The sequence below is a fragment of the Bombina bombina genome, chromosome 3 (genome assembly GCF_027579735.1).
Source record: "Bombina bombina isolate aBomBom1 chromosome 3, aBomBom1.pri, whole genome shotgun sequence".
Taxonomy (NCBI): Eukaryota; Metazoa; Chordata; class Amphibia; order Anura; family Bombinatoridae; genus Bombina; species Bombina bombina.
This window is the reverse complement of record NC_069501.1, coordinates 963,991,309-964,012,568: the sequence shown is the minus strand read 5'-3', so window position 1 is coordinate 964,012,568 and position 21,260 is coordinate 963,991,309. Positions and strand designations below refer to the sequence as shown.

Here is a 21,260-nt window from a genome sequence, read left to right as displayed (position 1 = left end):
AGCATTATATAGCAACAATTCTGCAAGAATGTTATACATTAGCAAAAGAACTAGAACACACCACACTATTTCCTTCCATGTAGTGCTCCAGAAACCTATATAGATGTCTTGTTAACAAAGAATACAATGAAAACAAAGCAAATTTGATATTAGAAGCAAATTGGAAACTTTTTTTTAATTGTATGCTCTGTCTGAATTACAAAAATAAAAATGGGTTTCACATCCCTTTAAGTTAGTAGTACAGTTCTGGCCAAAAGTTTTGAGAATGACACAAATATTAATTTTCACAAAGGCTGCTGCTTCAGTGTTTTTAGATTGTTTTGTCAGATGTTACTATGGTATACTGACGTATAATGACAAGCATTTCATAAGAGTCAAAGGCTTTTATTGACAATTACATTAAGTTTATGCAAAGAGTCAATATTTGCAGTGTTGACCCTTCTTTTTCCAAGACCTCTCCAATTTGCCTTGGCATGCTGTCAATCAACTTCTGGGCCACATCCTGACTGATGGCAGCCCATTCTTGCATAATTAATGCTGGAGTTTGTCAGAATTTGTGGGTTTTTTTTGTTTACCCACCTCTTAAGGATTGACCACAAGTTCTCAATGGGATTAAGGTCTGGGGAGTTTTCTGGCCATGGACCCAAAATGTTGATGTTTTATATCACAAGCCACTTAGTTATCACTTTTGCCTTATGGCAAGGTGCTCCATCATGCTGGAAAAGACATTGTTCGTCACCAAACTGTTCTAGGATGGTTGGGAGAAGTTGCTCTTGGAGGATGTTTTTGTACCATTCTTTATTCATGGCTGTGTTCTTAGACACAATTGTGAGTGAGTTCACTCCCTTGGCTGAGAAGCAACCCCACACATGAATGGTCTCAGGATGCTTTACTGTTGGCATGATACAGGACTGATGGTAGCGCTCAACTTTTCTTCTCCGGACAAGGTTTTTTTCCGGATGCCCCAAACAATCGGAAAGGGGATTAATCAGAAAAAATAGCTTTACCCCAGTCCTCAGCAGTCCAATCCCTGTTCCTTTTGCATAATATCAGTCTGTCCCTGATGTTTTTCCTGGAGAGAAGTGGCTTCTTTACTGCCCTTCTTGACACCAGGCCATTCTCCAAAAGTCTTTGCCTCACTGTGCGTACAAATGCACTCACACCTGCCTGCTGCCATTCCGGAACAAGCTCTGCACTGGTGGTGCCCCGATCCTGCAGCTTAATCAACTTTAGGAGACATTCCCGGCACTTGCTGGACTTTCTTGGGCGCCCTGAAGCCTTCTTCAAGCACCACCCTCCTTGTAAAGCTTCCAGTCTGTTATTCTAACTCTATCAGCATAACAGAGTGGTCTCCAGCCTTGACCTCGTCAACACTGACACCTGTGTTAACGAGAGAATCACCGACATTATGCCAACTGGTCCTTTTGTGGCAGGGCTGAAATGCAGTGGAAATGTTTTTTGGGGGGATTAAGTTCATTTTCATGGCAAAGAGGGACTTTGCAATTAATTGCAATTGATCTTATCACTCTTCGTAACATTCTGGAGTATATGCAAATTGCCATCATAAAAACTGAGGCTGCAGACTTTGTTAAAATTTATATTTGTGTCATTCTCAAAACTTTTGGCCAGGACTGTAGAGGCTACCAAAAGTTATCTGAATTCTGGACATTCCAGGGCTTGACAAACCCTAAGAGCCATGACTCCTATTTCTGATATTAATCATATAACTAGTCTAAATATAACTTCTAGTGTTTTACTTGATCGTCAGCCACTGGCTTACTCCTAGCATAAATACAATTTAGTTAACTAGGCTTAGTCAAATGAAAACAAAAATGCTCTAGCGGTTAACCTATAATACTATGGCGTTGACAGATCTATCACAAAAGTGAATCTTCAGGAAAGATTACAGGGAAAGTAATCAAGTTCCAGGTGCTATAAAGGATTTATAATTAGTACAATAAAGTGTAGCCTTCCACCTACATCATGGACTAATACGTCATAGCCGCTCTGGTCCCTCCTTCCTTTCTATGATATTGGCTGTGGGGCGCCTGCGTGATATACTGAAAGTCGAGGTGTTCCTGACACAGACAACATGGCGGCCTCCATAATGTACAGTCGGCTGTCAGTGGGTCTAAGGAGCAGGGCAGTTCTGAGTTCTGCCGCTCAGGTACTTGATCTATAAGGGAAGACAAAGGAATGACAGCGAGACGTGTAAACTCGTTAGTAGCTGCCATAGTAATGTTTTGACATTTCTGGGCCCCTCATACGTGAGACAGGGGACCTGGCGAGTCACCTCTATTGGTGGATGAGCATAAAGTTTTGTTTCGAGCCTGTGTGCATGTGCTGGCACCATACAGCTTTTTCCGTGTTTTGTGTGAAGCGTTTTACTTGCACAAGCAGTAACAGGTGTAACTGTCAGTTGTAGAGACACTACAACCGCAGTCCATGCTGCAGTTTATAGCTGCAATATAATTGTCACTAATTTGGCTTCTGTACGTAATGTTAACTCCTTGGCTGCCAGACAGGGATTTCGTTGCAATACTTTTTTTCTTCTTCCAGCCAGTGAGATAAAATGTTAGTATAAACTAAAACTGTCTGACAGAAGTGCAAGACAAAATTGCACCGCCCGCTTTATAACGAAATGGTCATTCTGCTAGTAACGGTACACTGTACACTTGCGTTCTTCTTGTTGCCAGTGTGCGGGGTCATGCGAGGAGATGCTGTCAAGGAGGGGGTGTACTGCTGCTGAGGAGTGTCCTTGTCTTGACATCTAAGAAATTTTGCCCTGCTAAAACCAAAGGGTCTTTGTGACCTTTTTCATATTTTTAGCGTTGTCAGTTGTGCATCTCTCAGTAGTTACGCGATGTTCTAAGTGCATCTTCTTGTGTTTTTCTTCAGTTATCATGTGGTAGGGCACACGAACTCTGGCAGCTTAAAGCTTTCTTAAAAAACTGTTATGACCGGTTATTTTGTGTGCTATAAATGAGAACTGCTTTGTGCCATGTCATGCCAATTCTGATTGAAATTTTGGGCAGGTTTTTTTAAAGGCATAACAAAAATCTTTGCTATATATCATGGCACTGCGTTTCCAATTTGTTTTAAACTATTAACTATTTGTAGTATTTTGTATTCCAATTATTGCTAAAACTGTGTTTAGATCATAGAGACAAGTTTATATTCCATATATAGTTATTTAAGGGGTTTATTTTTTCATTTGCATTCAAATTAAGGCATGTTAAAAAGTATAACTTATGGAGATGTGCCTCTGTCCAGCACTAGAGCAGTTATCTGTCACTGAGTAATTTTTATTCATGAGTATCAGTAGTGCATGCACAAGCATTTCTTTCTAGTTCAATATCTATTTAAACAGATTTAACTTAAAGGGGCATTAATTAAATGTTCTTATGTGTTAGAACATTTAATTATCAAGCACATATGTTAAAAATCTAGTAGCCCAACTTTCAACAACCCTGGTATCCTATTAAGGCTCCATTTCAGGGCCGGCTGCCGGTAGTACCCACCCCTCAAAAACATAAGTATATTGGATGCAACCTGCTAGTGCACATTTGCTCTAGCCATTGCAATCCTATTACCTCAGCAACGGTTAAACAGATAATTGCAGGAAGGGCAGTGCTCAGAAGCTGACTGCACATCATACTGTGCATATAGCACCTGCCGCAAGCCTCAAAAAGTTCAAGTCGCACCAGGTTAAATTTTAAGGTGCCAGTGGTGTCCTAGTGTCCAGGTTTGTCAAAGCCTGCAATACATGTATATTGCAAATATGTTTTTATTCAAAGATGTGTGGGCCAGTCTAGTCAAAATTGACCTTTAATGATTCAGATAGGGCATGCAACTTTCCAATTTACTTTTATCATCAAATTTGCTTTGTTCTCTTGGTATTCATGGTTTTCTCTTAGTAGGCTCAATTGCTAATTTCTAAACCTGTGAAGGCCGTCTCTTATCTCAGTGCATTTTGACAGTTTTTCACAGCTAGACAGTGCTAGTACATGTGTGCCATATAGATAACATACCCACTTCCACGGAGTTATTTGAGTCAGCACTGATTGGTTAAAATGCATGTCTGTCAAAGGAACTGAGATAAGGGGCAGTCTTCAGAGGGTTAGATACAAGGTAATCACAGATGTAAAAAAAGTACTATGTTGGTTATGCAAAACTGGGGAATCGGTAATAAAGGAATTACTTATCTTTTTAAACAATTACAATTCTTTAGTACACTGTCCGTTAAAGTATATAGGCTATAGAAAAGCTGTGCAAACATAGCCAGCAGAAGAAATTATTCTTGGCAGGTAGGGTAGATAAGTAGAACATGTTAATTACTTCTCATTGCTCTAAGTATTGGGATTTTGTATATAAACAGAGATAAAGATAAGGAAGCATTTGTGTGCACAGAAATATAGACAGGGAGATCTGATTTCCCTGCAAGCTCAACCCATTTTGATGGGTTGAGGTGTCAAAGAACAAACCAGTTATTTCATATACAAAAATAAACAGTTATTCTGTTTTCACATGTACAGTTAAAGGATTACTATCTTTTGGATTTTTGACCAAAAACGGAACCCATATTTCAAAATAAAGATATAATAAATAACTCACTAACCTATTTTCAGATTCAAACGAAGCTGAATAACAGCATAAAAAAGTTTTATTTTTTAATCCTGACGTCACCTAATCCAGCCCTCCAATATGGGCAGTTCATATCTGAAATCAGTAACCTATCCTAGCCCTATTTTATGCATATAATTATCAGAGGATTACTACGGTTTGTGCATGCGTGTTTGTTTTGTCTGAAGCCGAAACTGCCCATATGTTAATTGGATTCATGCTTGTGTATTGTTATGCTGAATCCATGAAATCTGTTATCAAGCCATTTTATGTTCAATCGAAACTGTAGAATTTTTCAATGCCTTATATCTTTATATCTATAAATGTAATACTATTTACTTACATATATGAATATAAAGATTTACCAATATAAATGTATTAATAAAGTTATTTATCAATAAGAGATTGTTTATACTTCATATATTGATCCGTATAAACAATTAGTTTTACATAGTTTATTTTTAATTGCTCGTTTTTTCTAGGGAGATTCACTTGTATACAATCCATAATAGATCTATTGCATGAAATAAAAAATAAATATGAGATCGTTTATACTATACTGTATATATTGGTCTTTATTAACAAATCATGTTTAAAACTTTTCTAACATTGCTCGTTAATTCTAGGGAGATTATATTGTATGAAGCTAATTGCTCGTTAATTTAGGGACGCAAGCAATGAACTTACCTTAACAGTGCAGCAAACTCTTCTGATCCGCGATCGATAGAACGGGTCTACTGCATACATATCAGACATACAGAGAGTGACGTGAGCAATGACGTTGCGGTATCTTGCGCATGCGCAATATGAATAAAGGTCGCCATCTTCCAACCGGTGTTGTCAGCCCGGATTGGACAACGAGCATAATGAAAAACAGAGTGGGTTTGGAAAGGTTGAAAAATTCGGAGCCAAATATCTTCTAAACGGTAAGTAATTGAAACAGATAGGGCATTATAAAAATATTTAATATATGATTTTCTTTGCAGCATCGATTAGTTATTTTGTGCCTACAGTGTCCCTTTAAGGAAAGAGAGACGGGGGTAGTCAGCCTTCTTCTATTCCCTTTAAAGTGGGTTAGCACTGATTCCACTTAGTTACTTATTAATACAAATTTTTTTTAATAGGTATTTAAGCAAACAGACATAAATTCATATCTTGTCTGCATGTAATAGCTATACATATACGCACACAATTCACACCTCAAATAACTAATATGCCCACAGCTCTTGCAAAGAATGTTTTTTTCTGTCATGGATAGTTATTGCACAACTGATAATCAACCTTAAAAAAAGCAAATGACTGCAGACAAAGTAAGGGATGAAGGGGAGGGGGAGTTAAATGGCTAACGTAAAATTAGCTAAAAGTATTAACCCAAGCCTCCCTGGGAGAAAGTGGAACAAGTGCAAATTTCAGATGTACAGCAAAAGGAAGCAAAATAAATAATGAATGTATACTGCTATAATGTTTCACTTTCAATAATGAAACATTTTATGCGTTGTTGAGATGTCTAATTTAAAGTGAAGGGTAAACTTTGGTGAATAAAAACCCGTTTTTTAAAAATACTATTAAAAACAGGGGCACTTTAATTCATCAAAGTTTACAAAGCAGCCGTTTTGATTAAAAACTTACATTTTTTTTTTTATTTTCACAGCCAGAGCAGCTTCCCCCTCCTGGAAATCCACTCTTCACATGTCAGCAATGACTAATCCGGCTTCCTCCAATCTCAGCATGGCCTCAGGCAATGACTCCCCTGGGGGGAAAACCGTGATTGGAGGAAGCCGGATTAGTCATTGCTGACGTGTGAAGAGAGGATTTTCAGGAGGGGGAAGCTGTTTTTAATCAAAACGGCTGCTTTGTAAACTTTGATGAATGAAAGTGCCCCTGTTTTTAATAGTATTTATAAAAAATGGGCTTTCATTCACCAAAGTTTACCTTCACTTTAATGGTCCTTTAACATGTGTGTACTATTTATAATTGGCAGTGCCTGTAGTTTTATTGGGCGTCAAAAAGGCTTATTCACTTCTGCTGAAGAATGAATGTGGCTGAGTATTTATCCTGCTCGGCTCAGTGATTACATTTGTGATGAAGTCACCGGCAGGCTTGCACATGCGCAAACAGTCAATGGAACAAAGCGGGAAAATCCATACAAAAAACATTATACATATTTAACATTTCACATGGGGTAGTGGTAGGGGGAGTTATATACCTCCCTTTTTTTTTTTTTTTTTTATTTAAACTTCTCCCAAGCACTGAAACATTCTGGATGCTTTACTTTCCTTGGGATAATTTTTAGTACACTGTTGCTTTGAGAAATGTGTTCTTAAAGGGACAGTCTACTCCAGAATTGTGTATTCCCCAGTTTTGCATAACTAACGCAGTTATATTATACTTTTTTTTACCTTTTGTGGTTACTTTATTTCAAAGCCTCTGCAGACTCCCCTCTTATCTCAGTTCTTTTGAGAGACTTACATTTTAGCCAATCAGTGCTTACTCAAAAATTAATCCATAAGAATGAGCACAATGTTATCTATATGGCACACATGAACTAGCACTTTCTAGAGAGGTGGCCTTCAAGGGCTTAGAAATTAACATTTAAGCCTACCTAGGTTTAGCTTTCAACAAAGAATACCAAGTGAACAAAGCAAATTTGATGATAAAAGTACATTGGAAAGGTGTTAAAAAATGCATGCCCTTTCTGAATCATGAAAGTTTAATTTTGACTTGACTGTCTCTTTAACCATGGTCATGTTCCACCCTGAGCTTAAAGGGACATTATAATAAGATTTCATGCTCTATTTCTTTACCGCATGTTATTTAATAGCTAGCTACTCTGCAATGCTATGTGTTTTAACCCCCACAAAGGGTAATTAGGGATTATCTGTCCAATGAACATTTTGGAATAGACTGTCCCTTTTTAAATGTGACTTCAGCTATCCTCTTTGAGGCTGTTTTTCTGTGAGTCCAATCAGCTTTCTGTAAAGTAGCACTTTATATTAACCCAAAAGGCCTCTGGATATGTAATTATGACTAGAAATGTTCTCTTGTTTGGCATAAGTGGAAGAATTGCAGTACTTATATTAAAGCAGAGCCTAAAGCAGCATTTTAGGTACTAAATGTTTTATACCACAGAAACTTGCATCATGCTACATGTTTCCACTTTGCAAAGGATATTTTTTGCATATCTCTGACCATATTTTACAAGGAGATCTTTGCATTATCATTGGCCGATCACTAGGTTATAGGTATATGATAGAGATATTTTATATATACATACATACATACATACATACATACATAGCCGTATTAGTCCAGATTAGATTTAAATTGACTACATTTTTTGTAATGTACTTTAATTTAGTCAATTACATTGTATATTCCACATTCTTTATACATAGGTACACAGGTAAGCCTATGTCCACACTTTTGTCTTTTTTAACTTTTGTATTCCCCCTGTATATACAATTTCACATCTTTATAGATATTGATTCAATGTTGATATATAACGGTCAGAATATGCTCTATGTAAAGCTATATATTTCCCCTGTCTGTTCTACTACACTGGACACTGTCTGCCTGTTACCTAAGCCCCCCTCATGATTTTTACAACACCTCCTCCTCTCCCTGCACCGTCTTTTTAGCTATTCTGTGTTTTAAGATATAATCTGTAAATTCCATTGAATTGGTCAGTATTGCTTTAGACTCGATAAAGGAAGGAACTCTTCCAAAAGCTTGTCAACTTATAAATGTATAGTTAAAACAATAAAAAAAAGTATCATTGCTCAATGCAATACTCTTGTTATTTTGAGATATATATATTTATTAGGGTTGCACCGATACTAGTATCGGTATCTGTGCCGATACCAAGTATTTGCACGAGTACTTGTACTCATGCAAATGCACCGATACTTATACCGATACCTCCACTTCCTACCCATACGTTATCTTGTGGAGTTTTTTCAAACTGCAAGTTCCCATTTAAAGGGACAGGCAACCATAGAATTGTTATTGTTTTAAAAGATAGATAATCCCTTTATTACTCATTCCCCAGTTTTGCATAACCAACACAGTTATATTAATGTACTTTTTACCTTTGTGATTACCTTGTATCTAGGAACCTTCTTCCAGCCCCCTGATCACATGACTGTTTATTATCTATTGTCTTAAATTTAGCATTGTATTGTGCTAGATCTTAAATAACTTTCTGTGCCTGAACAGTGTTATCTATATAGCCCACGTGTACTTTCTGTCTTTGTGTTGAAAAGAGATTTAAAAAGCATGTGATAAGAGGCAGCTCTCAAAGGCTTAGAAATTAGCATATGAGCCTACCTATGTTTAGTTTAAAGGGACACTCAGGTTAAATTCAATTTTCATGATTCAGATACAGCATGTAATTTTAATCAACTTTCCAATTTACTTCCATTAAAATAAATGTGCACAGTCTTTTATATTTAAACTTTTTGAGTCACCAGATCCTACTGAGCATGTGCACAAATTCACAGACTATACGTATATGCATTTGTGATTGGCTGATTGCTATCACATGGTACAAGGGGAGTGGAAATATACATAACTTTGAAATTTGTTATAAAAAAATCTACTCATTTGAAGTTCAGACTAAGTGCTATTGCATTGTCTTGTTATCTTGCATTTGTTGATTATGCAAATCTAATGTGTTGACTGGTCCTTTAAACTAAACTAAACTAAGAATACCAAGAGAAAAAAGCAAATTTGATGATAAAAGTAAATTGGAAAGTCAATTAAAAGTCCTATCTGAATAATGAAAGTTTAATTTATACTTGACTGTCCCTTTAATTTTAAGCTGTAGTGGAGACTCAACTAAAAATGGTTCACTTCTGTTCGGCCAATACAAATTGCTGTTGTATTGTATTATTGTAAGAGAGATCACTGTACCTCGTTCAGACAAACCCCTGAAGTACTGGGCAGATAATAAACTGAGATTTCCAGCTCTGGCTAAAATGGCCCAAAATGATCTTTTTGCCCCATGTAGTAGTGCTGAAAGTGAAAGACTGTTCAGCTTAGCATCAAACAACATTACTGATAGCAGAAACAGACGTATAGCTGAACATACAGAGATGCTTCTGTTCCTTAAAAAGAACTTGCCACTAACTTTTGAAAAATGATTATAATTGCTAGATTGCCTGTTATACTGCTAGTTCTTATTTCTTATCTTGCACAATTATGCTCAAAACATACTGTACTCTGAGGAACATCCTTAGCTTATATAATTGCAGGAAGAGTGTTCATAGAAAAAATTAAGTTAATTCCTATGAACACACATCTGGCAATAATAGGACTAGATTTAGATTACATTTGATATATAAGCTTTACCAATGCTCTGTTCACATTTCAAACTCAATAGAATTTAATGGAGTTTGACATGCAATGAGAGCATTGGTAAAGCTTACCAGTCAAATGTAAGCTAGCCCATAGTGTTCCCCATGTTTAAACAGTGCACTGGTATATTTTTTTTTACTGTATTGCACTTTTGGTTGGTTGTGATATTACATTTGTTATTTATTGTTATTATGAATATATTTTAATGTAATATTTTTATTTATAAACATGTTCTGTGAAATTTCTACAAGTTTTTACAATTTTGTGACAACAAGCAAATAAAACTGTTTTATTATTTCATAATGTCTTTTGAGTTACAGTTCTTCATAATTATAAAGAAGCTATCTTAACTCATTAGTCGGTATTGTGCTTGGGACGCTGTCACATGACTTAAAAAAAAGTATCGGTACTTGTACTCAGTCTTTAAAAAAATAAAATGGTATCGGATATATATATATATATATATATATATATATATATATATATATATATATATATATATATATATATATATATATATATATATATATATATATATATATATATATATACTATTACACAGGTCAAGTAAATAAATATATCTAGCATCAAACTAACAACTTACTATAGATCTACAATATATCATCGAAAGACCAAATAGAGGTAAAGTATATTTTAAATTATTGGAAAAAGAGTAATATAGTAAATACAGACTATTAAAAATGGTAAAATTATACCATCAATAATGTCATTAAGTATCTAAGCAGGTATTACAAAGAGATCAAGCTATTTCAGATCCAGATACTAAAATAAGAATAAAAGTAGTCCAAATAGGACATATACCAATGGGACCGTTTCTTGTGTACCAGAGAAACAAACAGACCGTCGTGTATTTCAAATAAAGAATAAGTGGAAAAAACTTTACATAGAAATAATACCCTGTGGTTACACTAAAAATTATAAGTGTTATGGTGTAAAACAGTCTAAATAGCTCAAGTTAATGATACACAAATTAAAATGTTAATGGAAAAAAACAGCCAATACAAAGGCCAAAAAAAATATATAAGTGAACCGGTGGAAAGTGTCAATAGTGTCCAATATTAAATCAATTGGATAAATAAATGAGATGCAATTGAAAATACTGTATACAAATAAAAGATTGAGTTATAAACAATAAAGCAACTATGCTAAATTGATGTGTGCCGGCACTCTAAAATTTTTTAATAACTCTGTTAAGCTATATTGAAGTCCCAATCAGATCCATATGAAATGATATAGTCCCAATTGGACTAGTGGTTCCGTATGTGATGATATCCCGTTGTGATAAATCCTAACGTCAAAAGCGCTGGAGATCCGGATATAGATAAAACCTAAAATAGAAAAGAAATCTACCAAATGCATATTCAAAGTGGGTTTTATCGGTAATTGACTTACCCAAACATAATATCCTAGAAAGATATAAAGCCTCACAAATTCTCTTCGAACACATCTATGCGTTTCAGCCCTGTAAAAGGGCCTTTCTCAAGACATAGTGAGGCTAATGTAAGGAATGTATTTAAAATATAGATGATCCAATCAGCATCTAAGCTACCCATCTCTATTGGCGCCGAAAAGGTACACACACACATATACACACACACACATATATACACACACCCCTCGTTTTACAACGGTTCAATTTACACCGTTTCAGAATAACAACCTTTTTTTCCAGTCATGTGACTGCTATTGAAAAGCATTGAGAAGCAGTGCATTTATTAAAATAGCCAGTCGGTGGAGCTGTCCGCTTTGACCAGACCTGAGCTCGAACAGATTTCAAATGAACAAGATCTTTCTGTCTATAAATCAGTCCAGACTGGAATGCATAGAAAGAACTGTTTGCAGAAAAGTGCTAGTGAAGTCTGTGTTGTGTGATTATTTTATTAGGTTTATAATGCTGTTTAGCAAATGTTTTTGTTCATTTAACTTAGTTTAATTATATATTCTGTGTTGTGTGATTTTATTAGGTTTATAATGCTGTTTAGTATTTAAAGTCTTCATTAGGTGTTACTTATGACAATTTTGAGAGGGGCCTGGAACCTAACTCCCTCACTTCCCATTGACTTACATTATAAACTGGGTTTCAGTTTACAATGGTTTCGATATACCACCATTCCTTCTGGAACCTAACCCTGGTGTAAACTGAGGGCTACCTGTGTATGTATGTATATGTGTGTGTGTGTATGTGTATATATATATATATATATATATATAATTAATTATGCTTACCTGATAAATTACTTTCTCCAATGGTGTGTCCGGTCCACGGCGTCATCCATAACTTGTGGGAATATTCTCCCCAACAGGAAATGGCAAAGAGCACAGCAAAAGCTGTCCATATAGTCCCTCCCAGGCTCCGCCCCCCCAGTCATTCGACCGACGGACAGGAGAAAAAAGGAGAAACTATAGGGTGCCGTGGTGACTGTAGTTAAAGAGAGAAATTTATCAAACCTGATTTGAAAAACCAGGGCGGGCCGTGGACCGGACACACCGTTGGAGAAAGTAATTTATCAGGTAATACTTGTGGGAACCAATATCAAAGCTTTAGGACACGGATGAAGGGAGGGAGCTAATCAGGTTACCTAAACAGAAGTCACCACAGCTTGCAAAACCTTTCTCCCAAAAATAGCCTCCGAAGAAGCAAAAGTATCAAATTTGTAGAATTTGGCAAAAGTGTGCAGTGTAGACCAAGTCGCTGCCTTACATATCTGATCAACAGAAGCCTCGTTCTTTAAGGCCCATGAGGAAGCCACAGCCCTAGTAGAGTGAGCTGTGATTCGTTCAGGAGGCTGCCGTCCGGCAGTCTCGTAAGCCAATCGGATGATGCTTTTCAGCCAAAAGGAAAGAGAGGTAGCAGTAGCTTTTTGACCTCTCCTCTTGCCAGAATAAACGACAAACAGAGAAGACGTTTGTCTGAAATCCTTTGTTGCTTCTAAATAAAACTTTAAAGCACGGACTACATCTAAATTGTGTAACAAACGTTCCTTCTTCGAAACTGGATTCGGGCACAAAGAAGGCACAACTATTTCCTGGTTAATATTCTTGTTGGAAACAACTTTTGGAAGGAAACCAGGTTTAGTACGTAAAACAACCTTATCTGAATGAAACACCAGATAGGGCGGATTACACTGCAGAGCAGATAATTCAGAAACTCTTTTCGCAGAAGAAATAGCAACCAAAAACAGAACTTTCCAAGATAACATCTTGATATCTATGGAGTGTAAGGGTTCAAACGGAACCCCTTGAAGAACTGAAAGAACTAAATTTAGACTCCAGGGAGGAGTCAAAGGTCTGTAAACAGGCTTGATCCTGACCAAAGCCTGAACAAAAGCTTGAACATCTGGCACAGCTGCCAGTTGTTTGTGTAACAAGACAGATAAAGCAGAAATCTGTCCCTTTAGAGAACTCGCTGATAATCCCTTATCCAAACCTTCTTGGAGAAAGGAAAGGCTCCTAGGAATTTTAATCTTACTCCATGAGAATCCCTTGGATTCACACCAACAGATATGTTTTCCATATTTTATGGTAAATCTTTCTAGTCACAGGTTTTCTGGCTTGTACCAGAGTATCTATCACAGAATCCGAAAACCCACACTTAGATAACATCAAGCGTTCAATTTCCAAGCCGTCAGCTGGAGAGAAACTAGATTTGGATGTTTGAATGGACCCTGTACTAGAAGATCCTGTCTCAAAGGTAGCTTCCATGGTGGAGCCGATGACATATTCACCAGGTCTGCATACCAAGTCCTGCGTGGCCACGCAGGAGCTATCAAAATCACCAAGGCCTTCTCCTGTCTGATCCTGGCTACCAGCCTGGGAATGAGAGGGAACGGTGGAAACGCATAAGCTAGGTTGAAGGTCCAAGGCACCACTAATGCATCCACTAGAGTCGCCTTGGGATCCCTGGATCTGGACCCGTAGCAAGGAACCTTGAAGTTCTGACGAGACGCCATCAGATCCATGTCTGGAATGCCCCATAATTGGGTCAATTGGGCAAATACCTCCGGGTGGAGTTCCCACTCCCCCGGATGGAAGGTCTGACGACTCGGATAATCCGCCTCACAGTTTTCCACTCCTGGGATGTGGATCGCAGATTGGTGGCAGGAGTGATCCTCCGCCCATTTGATGATTTTGGTCACCTCTCTCATCGCCAGGGACCTCCTTGTTCCCCCCTGATGATTGATGTAAGCAACAGTCGTCATGTTGTCTGATTGGAATCTTATGAATCTGGCCTTTGCTTGTTGAGGCCAAGCCCTGAGAGCATTGAATATCGCTCTCAGTTCCAGAATGTTTATCGGGAGAAGAGACTCTTCCCTGGACCATAGACCCTGAGCTTTCAGGGAATCCCAGACAGCGCCCCAGCCTAATAGACTGGCGTTGGTCGTGACGATGACCCACTCTGGTCTGCGGAAGCTCATTCCCTGGGACAGGTGATTCTGGGTCAGCCACCAACGGAGTGAGTCTCTGGTCTTCTGATCTACTTGAATCACTGGAGACAAGTCTGTATAGTCCCCATTCCACTGTTTGTGCACAGTTGTAATGGTCTTAGATGAATTCGCGCAAAAGGAACTATGTCCATTGCTGCAACCATCAACCCTACTACTTCCATGCACTGAGCTATGGAAGGCCGTAGAACAGAGTGAAGAACTTGACAAGCATTTAGAAGCTTTGACTTTCTGACATCTGTCAGGAAAATCTTCATTTCTAAAGAATCTATTATTGTCCCCAAGAAGGGAACTCTTGTTGACGGAGACAGGGAACTCTTTTCTATGTTAACCTTCCACCCGTGAGATCTGAGAAAGGCCAGAACGATGTCTGTTGTGAGCCTTTGCCTTTGAAAGAGACGACGCTTGTATTAGAATGTTGTCCAAGTAAGGTGCCACTGCAATGCCCCTTGGTCTTAGAACCGCTAGAAGGGACCCGAGTACCTTTGTGAAAATCCTTGGAGCAGTGGCTAGCCCGAATGGGAGAGCCACAAACTGGTAATGTATGTCCAGAAAGGCGAACCTTAGGAACTGATGATGATCTTTGTGGATAGGAATATGTAGATACGCATCCTTTAGATCCACGGTAGTCATAAATTGACCCTCCTGGATTGTAGGTATAATCGTTCGAATAGTTTCCATTTTGAACGATGGCACTCTGAGAAATTTGTTTAGAATCTTTAAATCCAGAATTGGTCTGAAGGTTCCCTCTTTTTTGGGAACTACAAACAGATTTGAGTAAAACCCCAGTCCTTGTTCCACAGTTGGAACTGGGTGTATCACTCCAATTTTTAACAGGTCCTCTACACAATGTAAGAATGCCTGTCTCTTTATTTGGTTTGAAGATTAACGAGAGATGTGGAACCTTCCCCTTGGGGGTAGTTTCTTGAATTCTAGAAGATAACCCTGAGACTATTTCTAGTGCCCAGGGATCCTGAACATCTCTTGCCCAGGCCTGAGCAAAGAGAGAGAGTCTGCCCCCTACTAGATCCGGTCCCGGATCGGGGGCTACCCCTTCATGCTGTCTTGGTAGCAGCAACAGGTTTCTTGGCCTGTTTACCCTTGTTCCAGCCTTGCATCGGTTTCCAAGCTGGTTTGGTCTGGGAAGCATTACCCTCTTGTCTAGAGGCTGCAGAGTTGGAGGCCGGTCCGTTCCTGAAATTGCGAAAGGAACGAAAATTGGACTTATTCTTAGCCTTGAAAGGCCTATCTTGTGGGAGGGCATGGCCCTTACCCCCAGTGATATCTGAAATAATCTTTCAATTCTGGCCCAAAGAGGGTCTTACCTTTTGAAAGGGATATTAAGCAATTTTGTCTTGGAAGATACATCCGCTGACCAAGACTTTAGCCAGAGCGCTCTGCGCGCCACAATTGCAAACCCTGAATTTTTCGCCGCTAATCTAGCTAACCGCAAAGCGGCATCTAAAATAAAGGAATTAGCTAACTTAAGTGCGTGAATTCTGTCCATAACCTCCTCATATGGAGTCTCTCTACTGAGCGACTTTTCTAGTTCTTCGAACCAGAACCACGCTGCTGTAGTGACAGGAATAATACACGAAATAGGTTGAAGGAGGTAACCTTGCTGTACAAAAATCTTTTTAAGCAAACCCTCCAATTTTTTTATCCATAGGATCTTTGAAAGCACAATTGTCCTCAATAGGAATGGTTGTGCGTTTGGCTAGTGTAGAAACTGCCCCCTCGACCTTAGGGACTGTTTGCCATAAGTCCTTTCTGGGGTCGACCATAGGAAATAATTTCTTAAATATAGGAGGAGGGACAAAAGGTATGCCAGGCTTCTCCCACTCCTTATTCACTATGTCCGCCACCCGCTTGGGTATAGGAAAAGCGTCGGGGTGCACCGGGACCTCTAGGAACTTGTCCATCTTGCACAATTTTTCTGGGATGACCAAGTTGTCACAATCATCCAGAGTAGATAGCACCTCCTTAAGCAGTGCGTGGAGATGCTCTAATTTAAATTTAAATGTCACAACATCAGGTTCTGCCTGCTGAGAAATTCTTCCTGAATCAGAAATTTCCCCATCTGACAAAACCTCCCTCATAGCCACTTCAGATTGGTGTGAGGGTATGACAGAGCAATTATCATCAGCGCCCTCCTGCTCTACAGTGTTTAAAACAGAGCAATCACGCTTTCTCTGAAATGCAGGCATTTTGGATAAAATATTTGCTATGAAGTTATCCATTACTGCTGTCAATTGTTGCATAGTAACAAGCATTGTCGCGCTAGAAGTACTAGGGGTCTCCTGCGTGGGCAAAACTGGTGTAGACACAGAAGGAGATGATGTAGAACTATGTCTACTCCCTTCATCTGATGAATCATCTTGGGCAACTTTACTATCTGTGGCAGTACTGTCCTTACTTTGTTTGGACGCTATGGCACAATTATCACACATATTTGAAGGGGGAGACACTTTGGCTTCCATACACACAGAACATAGTCTATCTGAAGGCACAGACATGTTAAACAGGCTTAAACTTGTCAATAAAGTACAAAAACCGTTTTAAAACAAAACAGTTACTGTCTCTTTAAACTTTAAACAGGGCACACTTTATTACTGAATATGTGAAAAACTATGAAGGAATTGTAAAATTTTAACCAAATTTTCACCACAGTGTCTTAAAGCATTCAAAGCATTGCACCCCAAATTTCAGGCTGTTAACCCTTAAAATGATGAAACCGGAGCCTTTTACAGTTTTAACCCCCTTACAGTCCCAGCCCAGCCTTTGCTGTGACTTCACCAAACCCAGGGGAGTATACGATACCAAATGAAGCCTTCTAGGATCCTTTTCAACTAATTCCAGACCCACACACATGCAGCTGCATGTATTGCTCTCAAAAGTAACTGCGCAGTAATGGCGCGAAAATGAGGCTCTGCCTACTACAGAGAAGGCCCTTCCTGACTGAGAAGGTGTCTAAACCAGTGCCTGACGTAAAAAAACGTTCCCCAAAGTTATAAAGTGTGAATTTCAACATCAAACTGTATAAAATGCCTAAATAAAGCAATCGATCTAGCCCATAAAAGTGTCTACCAGTTTTATAGCCCATATTAAGCCCTTTATTCGAGACTAAGAAAATGGCTTACCGATCCCCATGAGGGGAAAAATGACAGCCTTCCAGCATTACACAGTCTTGTTAGAAATATGGCTAGTCATACCTTAAGCAGAAAAGTCTGCCAACTGCTCCCCCCAACTGAAGTTATCTCATCTCAACAGTCCTGTGTGGGAACAGCAATCGATTTTTAGTTACTGCTGCTAAAATCATACTCCTCTCACAAACAGAACTCTTCATCTTTTTCTGTTTCAGAGCAAATAGTACATACCAGCACTATTTTAAAATAACAAACTCTTGATAGTAGAATAAAAACTACAACTAAACACCACATACTCTTCACCATCTCCGTGGAGATGCTACTTGTTCAGAGCGGCAAAGAGAATGACTGGGGGGGGGGGGCGGAGCCTGGGAGGGACTATATGGACAGCTTTTGCTGTGCGCTCTGCCATTTCCTGTTGGGGAGGAGAATATTCCCACAAGTTATGGATGACGCCGTGGACCGGACACACCAATGTTGGATATATATATATATATATATATATATATATATATATATATATATATATATATATATATATATATATATATATATATATATATATATATATATATATATATATATATATATCTCTATATCTGTATAAGACCTCAAATAATAGATGAAAATAAAATGGATATAATCTAAATGGAGATCTGAGAGATGGAACTATCCAGGATCTAAGAGGAGGTATTAATATACAAAAGTTTGGCTAGTATGATGATGCATGCTCAACTGTTATAATTCTCCTCACTGGACTGTTAAATGGATTAGAATAAATGTACTATCTCAAAGTTATCATTTATTCCCTTAGGGTAGATGCAATCCAAATTGAAAATCCATTTTTATTCAGTCCTCGGTAATCTTTGTTCCTTGTCTCCCCCTCTCCAATCTTTCAATAGTTTACTTATCCCCATATATTTAAAACTATCTGCACTACCGCCATGTTTTTCTTTAAAATGTTTTGTATATAGCCAGATCATTTTTTTTTTTCTATTTGATCTGCAATAAGTGCTCTCGAATTCTTTCTCTGAGCTGTCTTGTGGTCTGTCCTACGTACTGCAGACCACATCCACATTCAATAAGATATACTACAAATTTGTCGGTGCATCTAATTGTCTGCTTAACCTTAAATACCTCATTGGATATTTTAAACTGAAGGTCCCCGTCTTGTTGACATGTTCACACGCTTTGCATTGACGGCACGGGAAAGAACCCTCTAGCTTCTTACCCATAACATCTAGGCTACTCGTGAAATGATTATTCATGGGGACACTAGGGGCTAGGATAGACTTCAGATTATTGGCTCTTTTGTAAATGAACTGTTTGTGTAACCAAATGTTCTCCTATAATATTGTCTTTCAGAGATGCCAATTTCGTTTTATAATCTCAATCTTTTCTCTTTTTACTATATTGAACGTTAAATGGTACTTTTAGATTGATTCCATTGTCCGCAGATTTTTTGGATTTATAGGCTAAGAGGGTGTCTCTCTGTATGTCATTAATTTCATAAATAGTACGGTCTATGAGGGTTCTATCGTAACCTCTCTAGAAATCTTTCCTTCAGTATTAGGGATTGTTCTTGCCACTTATCATTACTCAAGCAGTTTTTTTTCTAATCCTCATAAATTGTTCCTTAGGGATGTTCGAGATCCATTTATTGTTATGACAACTGGTCTGGTGGATGTAATTATTGCTGTCCACCTCCTTTAAAAAAAAGGTGGACGTCTCAATCTTCCCATTTACCACCCTTATATCCAAATCCAAGAAGGTGATATGATCCTTACTAATTTGATGAGTGAACTTCAAATTCATTTAATTTAGGTTCATAACATCTAATGTATATGTCAAATCCTCAAGGCTTGGGTAAGTCGATTACCAATTAAAACCCACTTTGTATATGCATTTGGTAGATTGCTTTTCTTTTCCATTTTAGGTTTTATCTATATCCGGATCTCCAGCGCTTTTGACTTTAGGATTTATCACAACGGGGTATCATCACATACGGAACCACTATTCCAATTGGGACTATAACATTTCATATGGATCTGATTGGGACTTCAATATTGATTAACAGAGTTATTAAGAATATTTAGAGTGCTGGCACACCATCAATTTAGCATAGTTGCTTTATTGTTTATAACTCATAATCTTTTATTTGTATATTTTCATTTGTATAATTTATTTATCCAATTGATTTAATTTTGGACACTATTGACACTTAACACCGGTTCACTTATATATTTTTATTGGCTGTTTTTTTTTTTTTTTCTTTAAAATTTTAATTTGTGTATCTTTAACTTGAGCTATTTAGACTGTTTTACACCATAACACCTATAATTTTTAGTGTACCCACAGGGTATTATTTCTATGTACATTTTTTTTTTAATTCCACTTATTCTTTATTTGAAATACACGATGGTCTGTTTGTTTCTCTGGTGCACAAGAAACGGTCCCATTGGCATATGTCCTATTTGGACTACTTTTATTCTTGTTTTAGTATCTCAATCTGAAATCGCTTGATCTCTTTGTAATACCTGCTTAGATACTTAATGCCATTACTGATGGTATAATTTTACTGTAATCGTTTTTTTCTGTTTGACTTTATCAGTCTCTCACATAGTTGTGGAGTAATTTTGGCCCACTCTTCTTTACAACTTTGCTTTAGTTTATTGAGGTTTGCGGGCATTTGTTAATGCACAGCTCTCCATCACAGCATTTCAATGGGGTTGAGGTCTGGTTTTTGACTGGGCCATTGCAACACCTTGATTCTTTTCTTTTTCAGCCATTCTGTTGTAGATTTGCTTGTGTACTCCGGATCATTGTCCTGATGCATGACCCAATTTTGGCCAAGCTTTAGCTGTCGGACAGATGGCCTCACATTTGACTCTAGAATACTTTTGTATACAGAGGAGTTCATGGTCGACTCAGTGACTGCAAGGTGCCCAGGTCCTGTGGCTGCAAAACAAGCCCAAATCATCACCCCTCCACCACTGTGCTTGACAGTTGGTATTAGGTGTTTGTGTTAAAATGCTGTTTGGTTTTTGCCAAACGTGGCGATGTGTATTATGGCCAAACATCTCTACTGTGGTCTTGTCTGTCCGAAGGACATTGTTCCTGAAGCCTTGTGGTTTGTTCAGATGCAACTTTGCAAACCTAAGCTGTACTGCCATGTTCCTTTTTAGAGAGAAGTGTTTTTTTTTTCTGGCAACCCTTCCATACAAACCATACTTGTTCAGTCTTTTTCTAATTGTACTGTCATGAACTTTAACATTTATCATGCCAACTGAGGCCTGGAGAGTCTGAGATATAATTTTTTTTTTTTTTTTGCAATTTCTCTGAGCATTGCAAGGTCAGACTTTGGGGTGAATTTGCTGGGATGTCCACTCCTGGGAAGATTGACAACTGTCTTAAATGTTTTCCACTTTTGAATAATCTCTCTCTCACTGTAGAATAATGATGATCTTTAAATTGTTTGGAAATGACCTTATAACCCTTCCCAGGTTGATTGGCAGAAACAATTGGTTTTCTAAGATCATTGCTAATGTCTTTCCTCCTTGGCTTTGTTGTTGACACACACCTGAATACTCCAGACCAGCAAACCGCTAAAACTTTGGCTTTTATTGAGGTGGTCACACTTGCTGATGATCAATTAATCAAGGGTATGGAAGCA

General features: G+C 38.0%; 1 protein-coding gene across 1 annotated transcript in view; it reads left to right on the top strand.

Moving 5' to 3' along the window:
* Window positions 1-2,023: 2,023 nt before the first annotated feature.
* Window positions 2,024-21,260, top strand: part of SUCLA2 (succinate-CoA ligase ADP-forming subunit beta) — a 406,626-nt gene continuing 387,389 nt past the window's right edge. Inside the window, exon 1 of the mRNA XM_053705501.1 lies at window positions 2,024-2,167. Coding sequence (XP_053561476.1) covers window positions 2,093-2,167 — 75 coding nt within the window. The 5' untranslated portion in view covers window positions 2,024-2,092. The remainder of the gene's footprint in view (window positions 2,168-21,260) is intronic.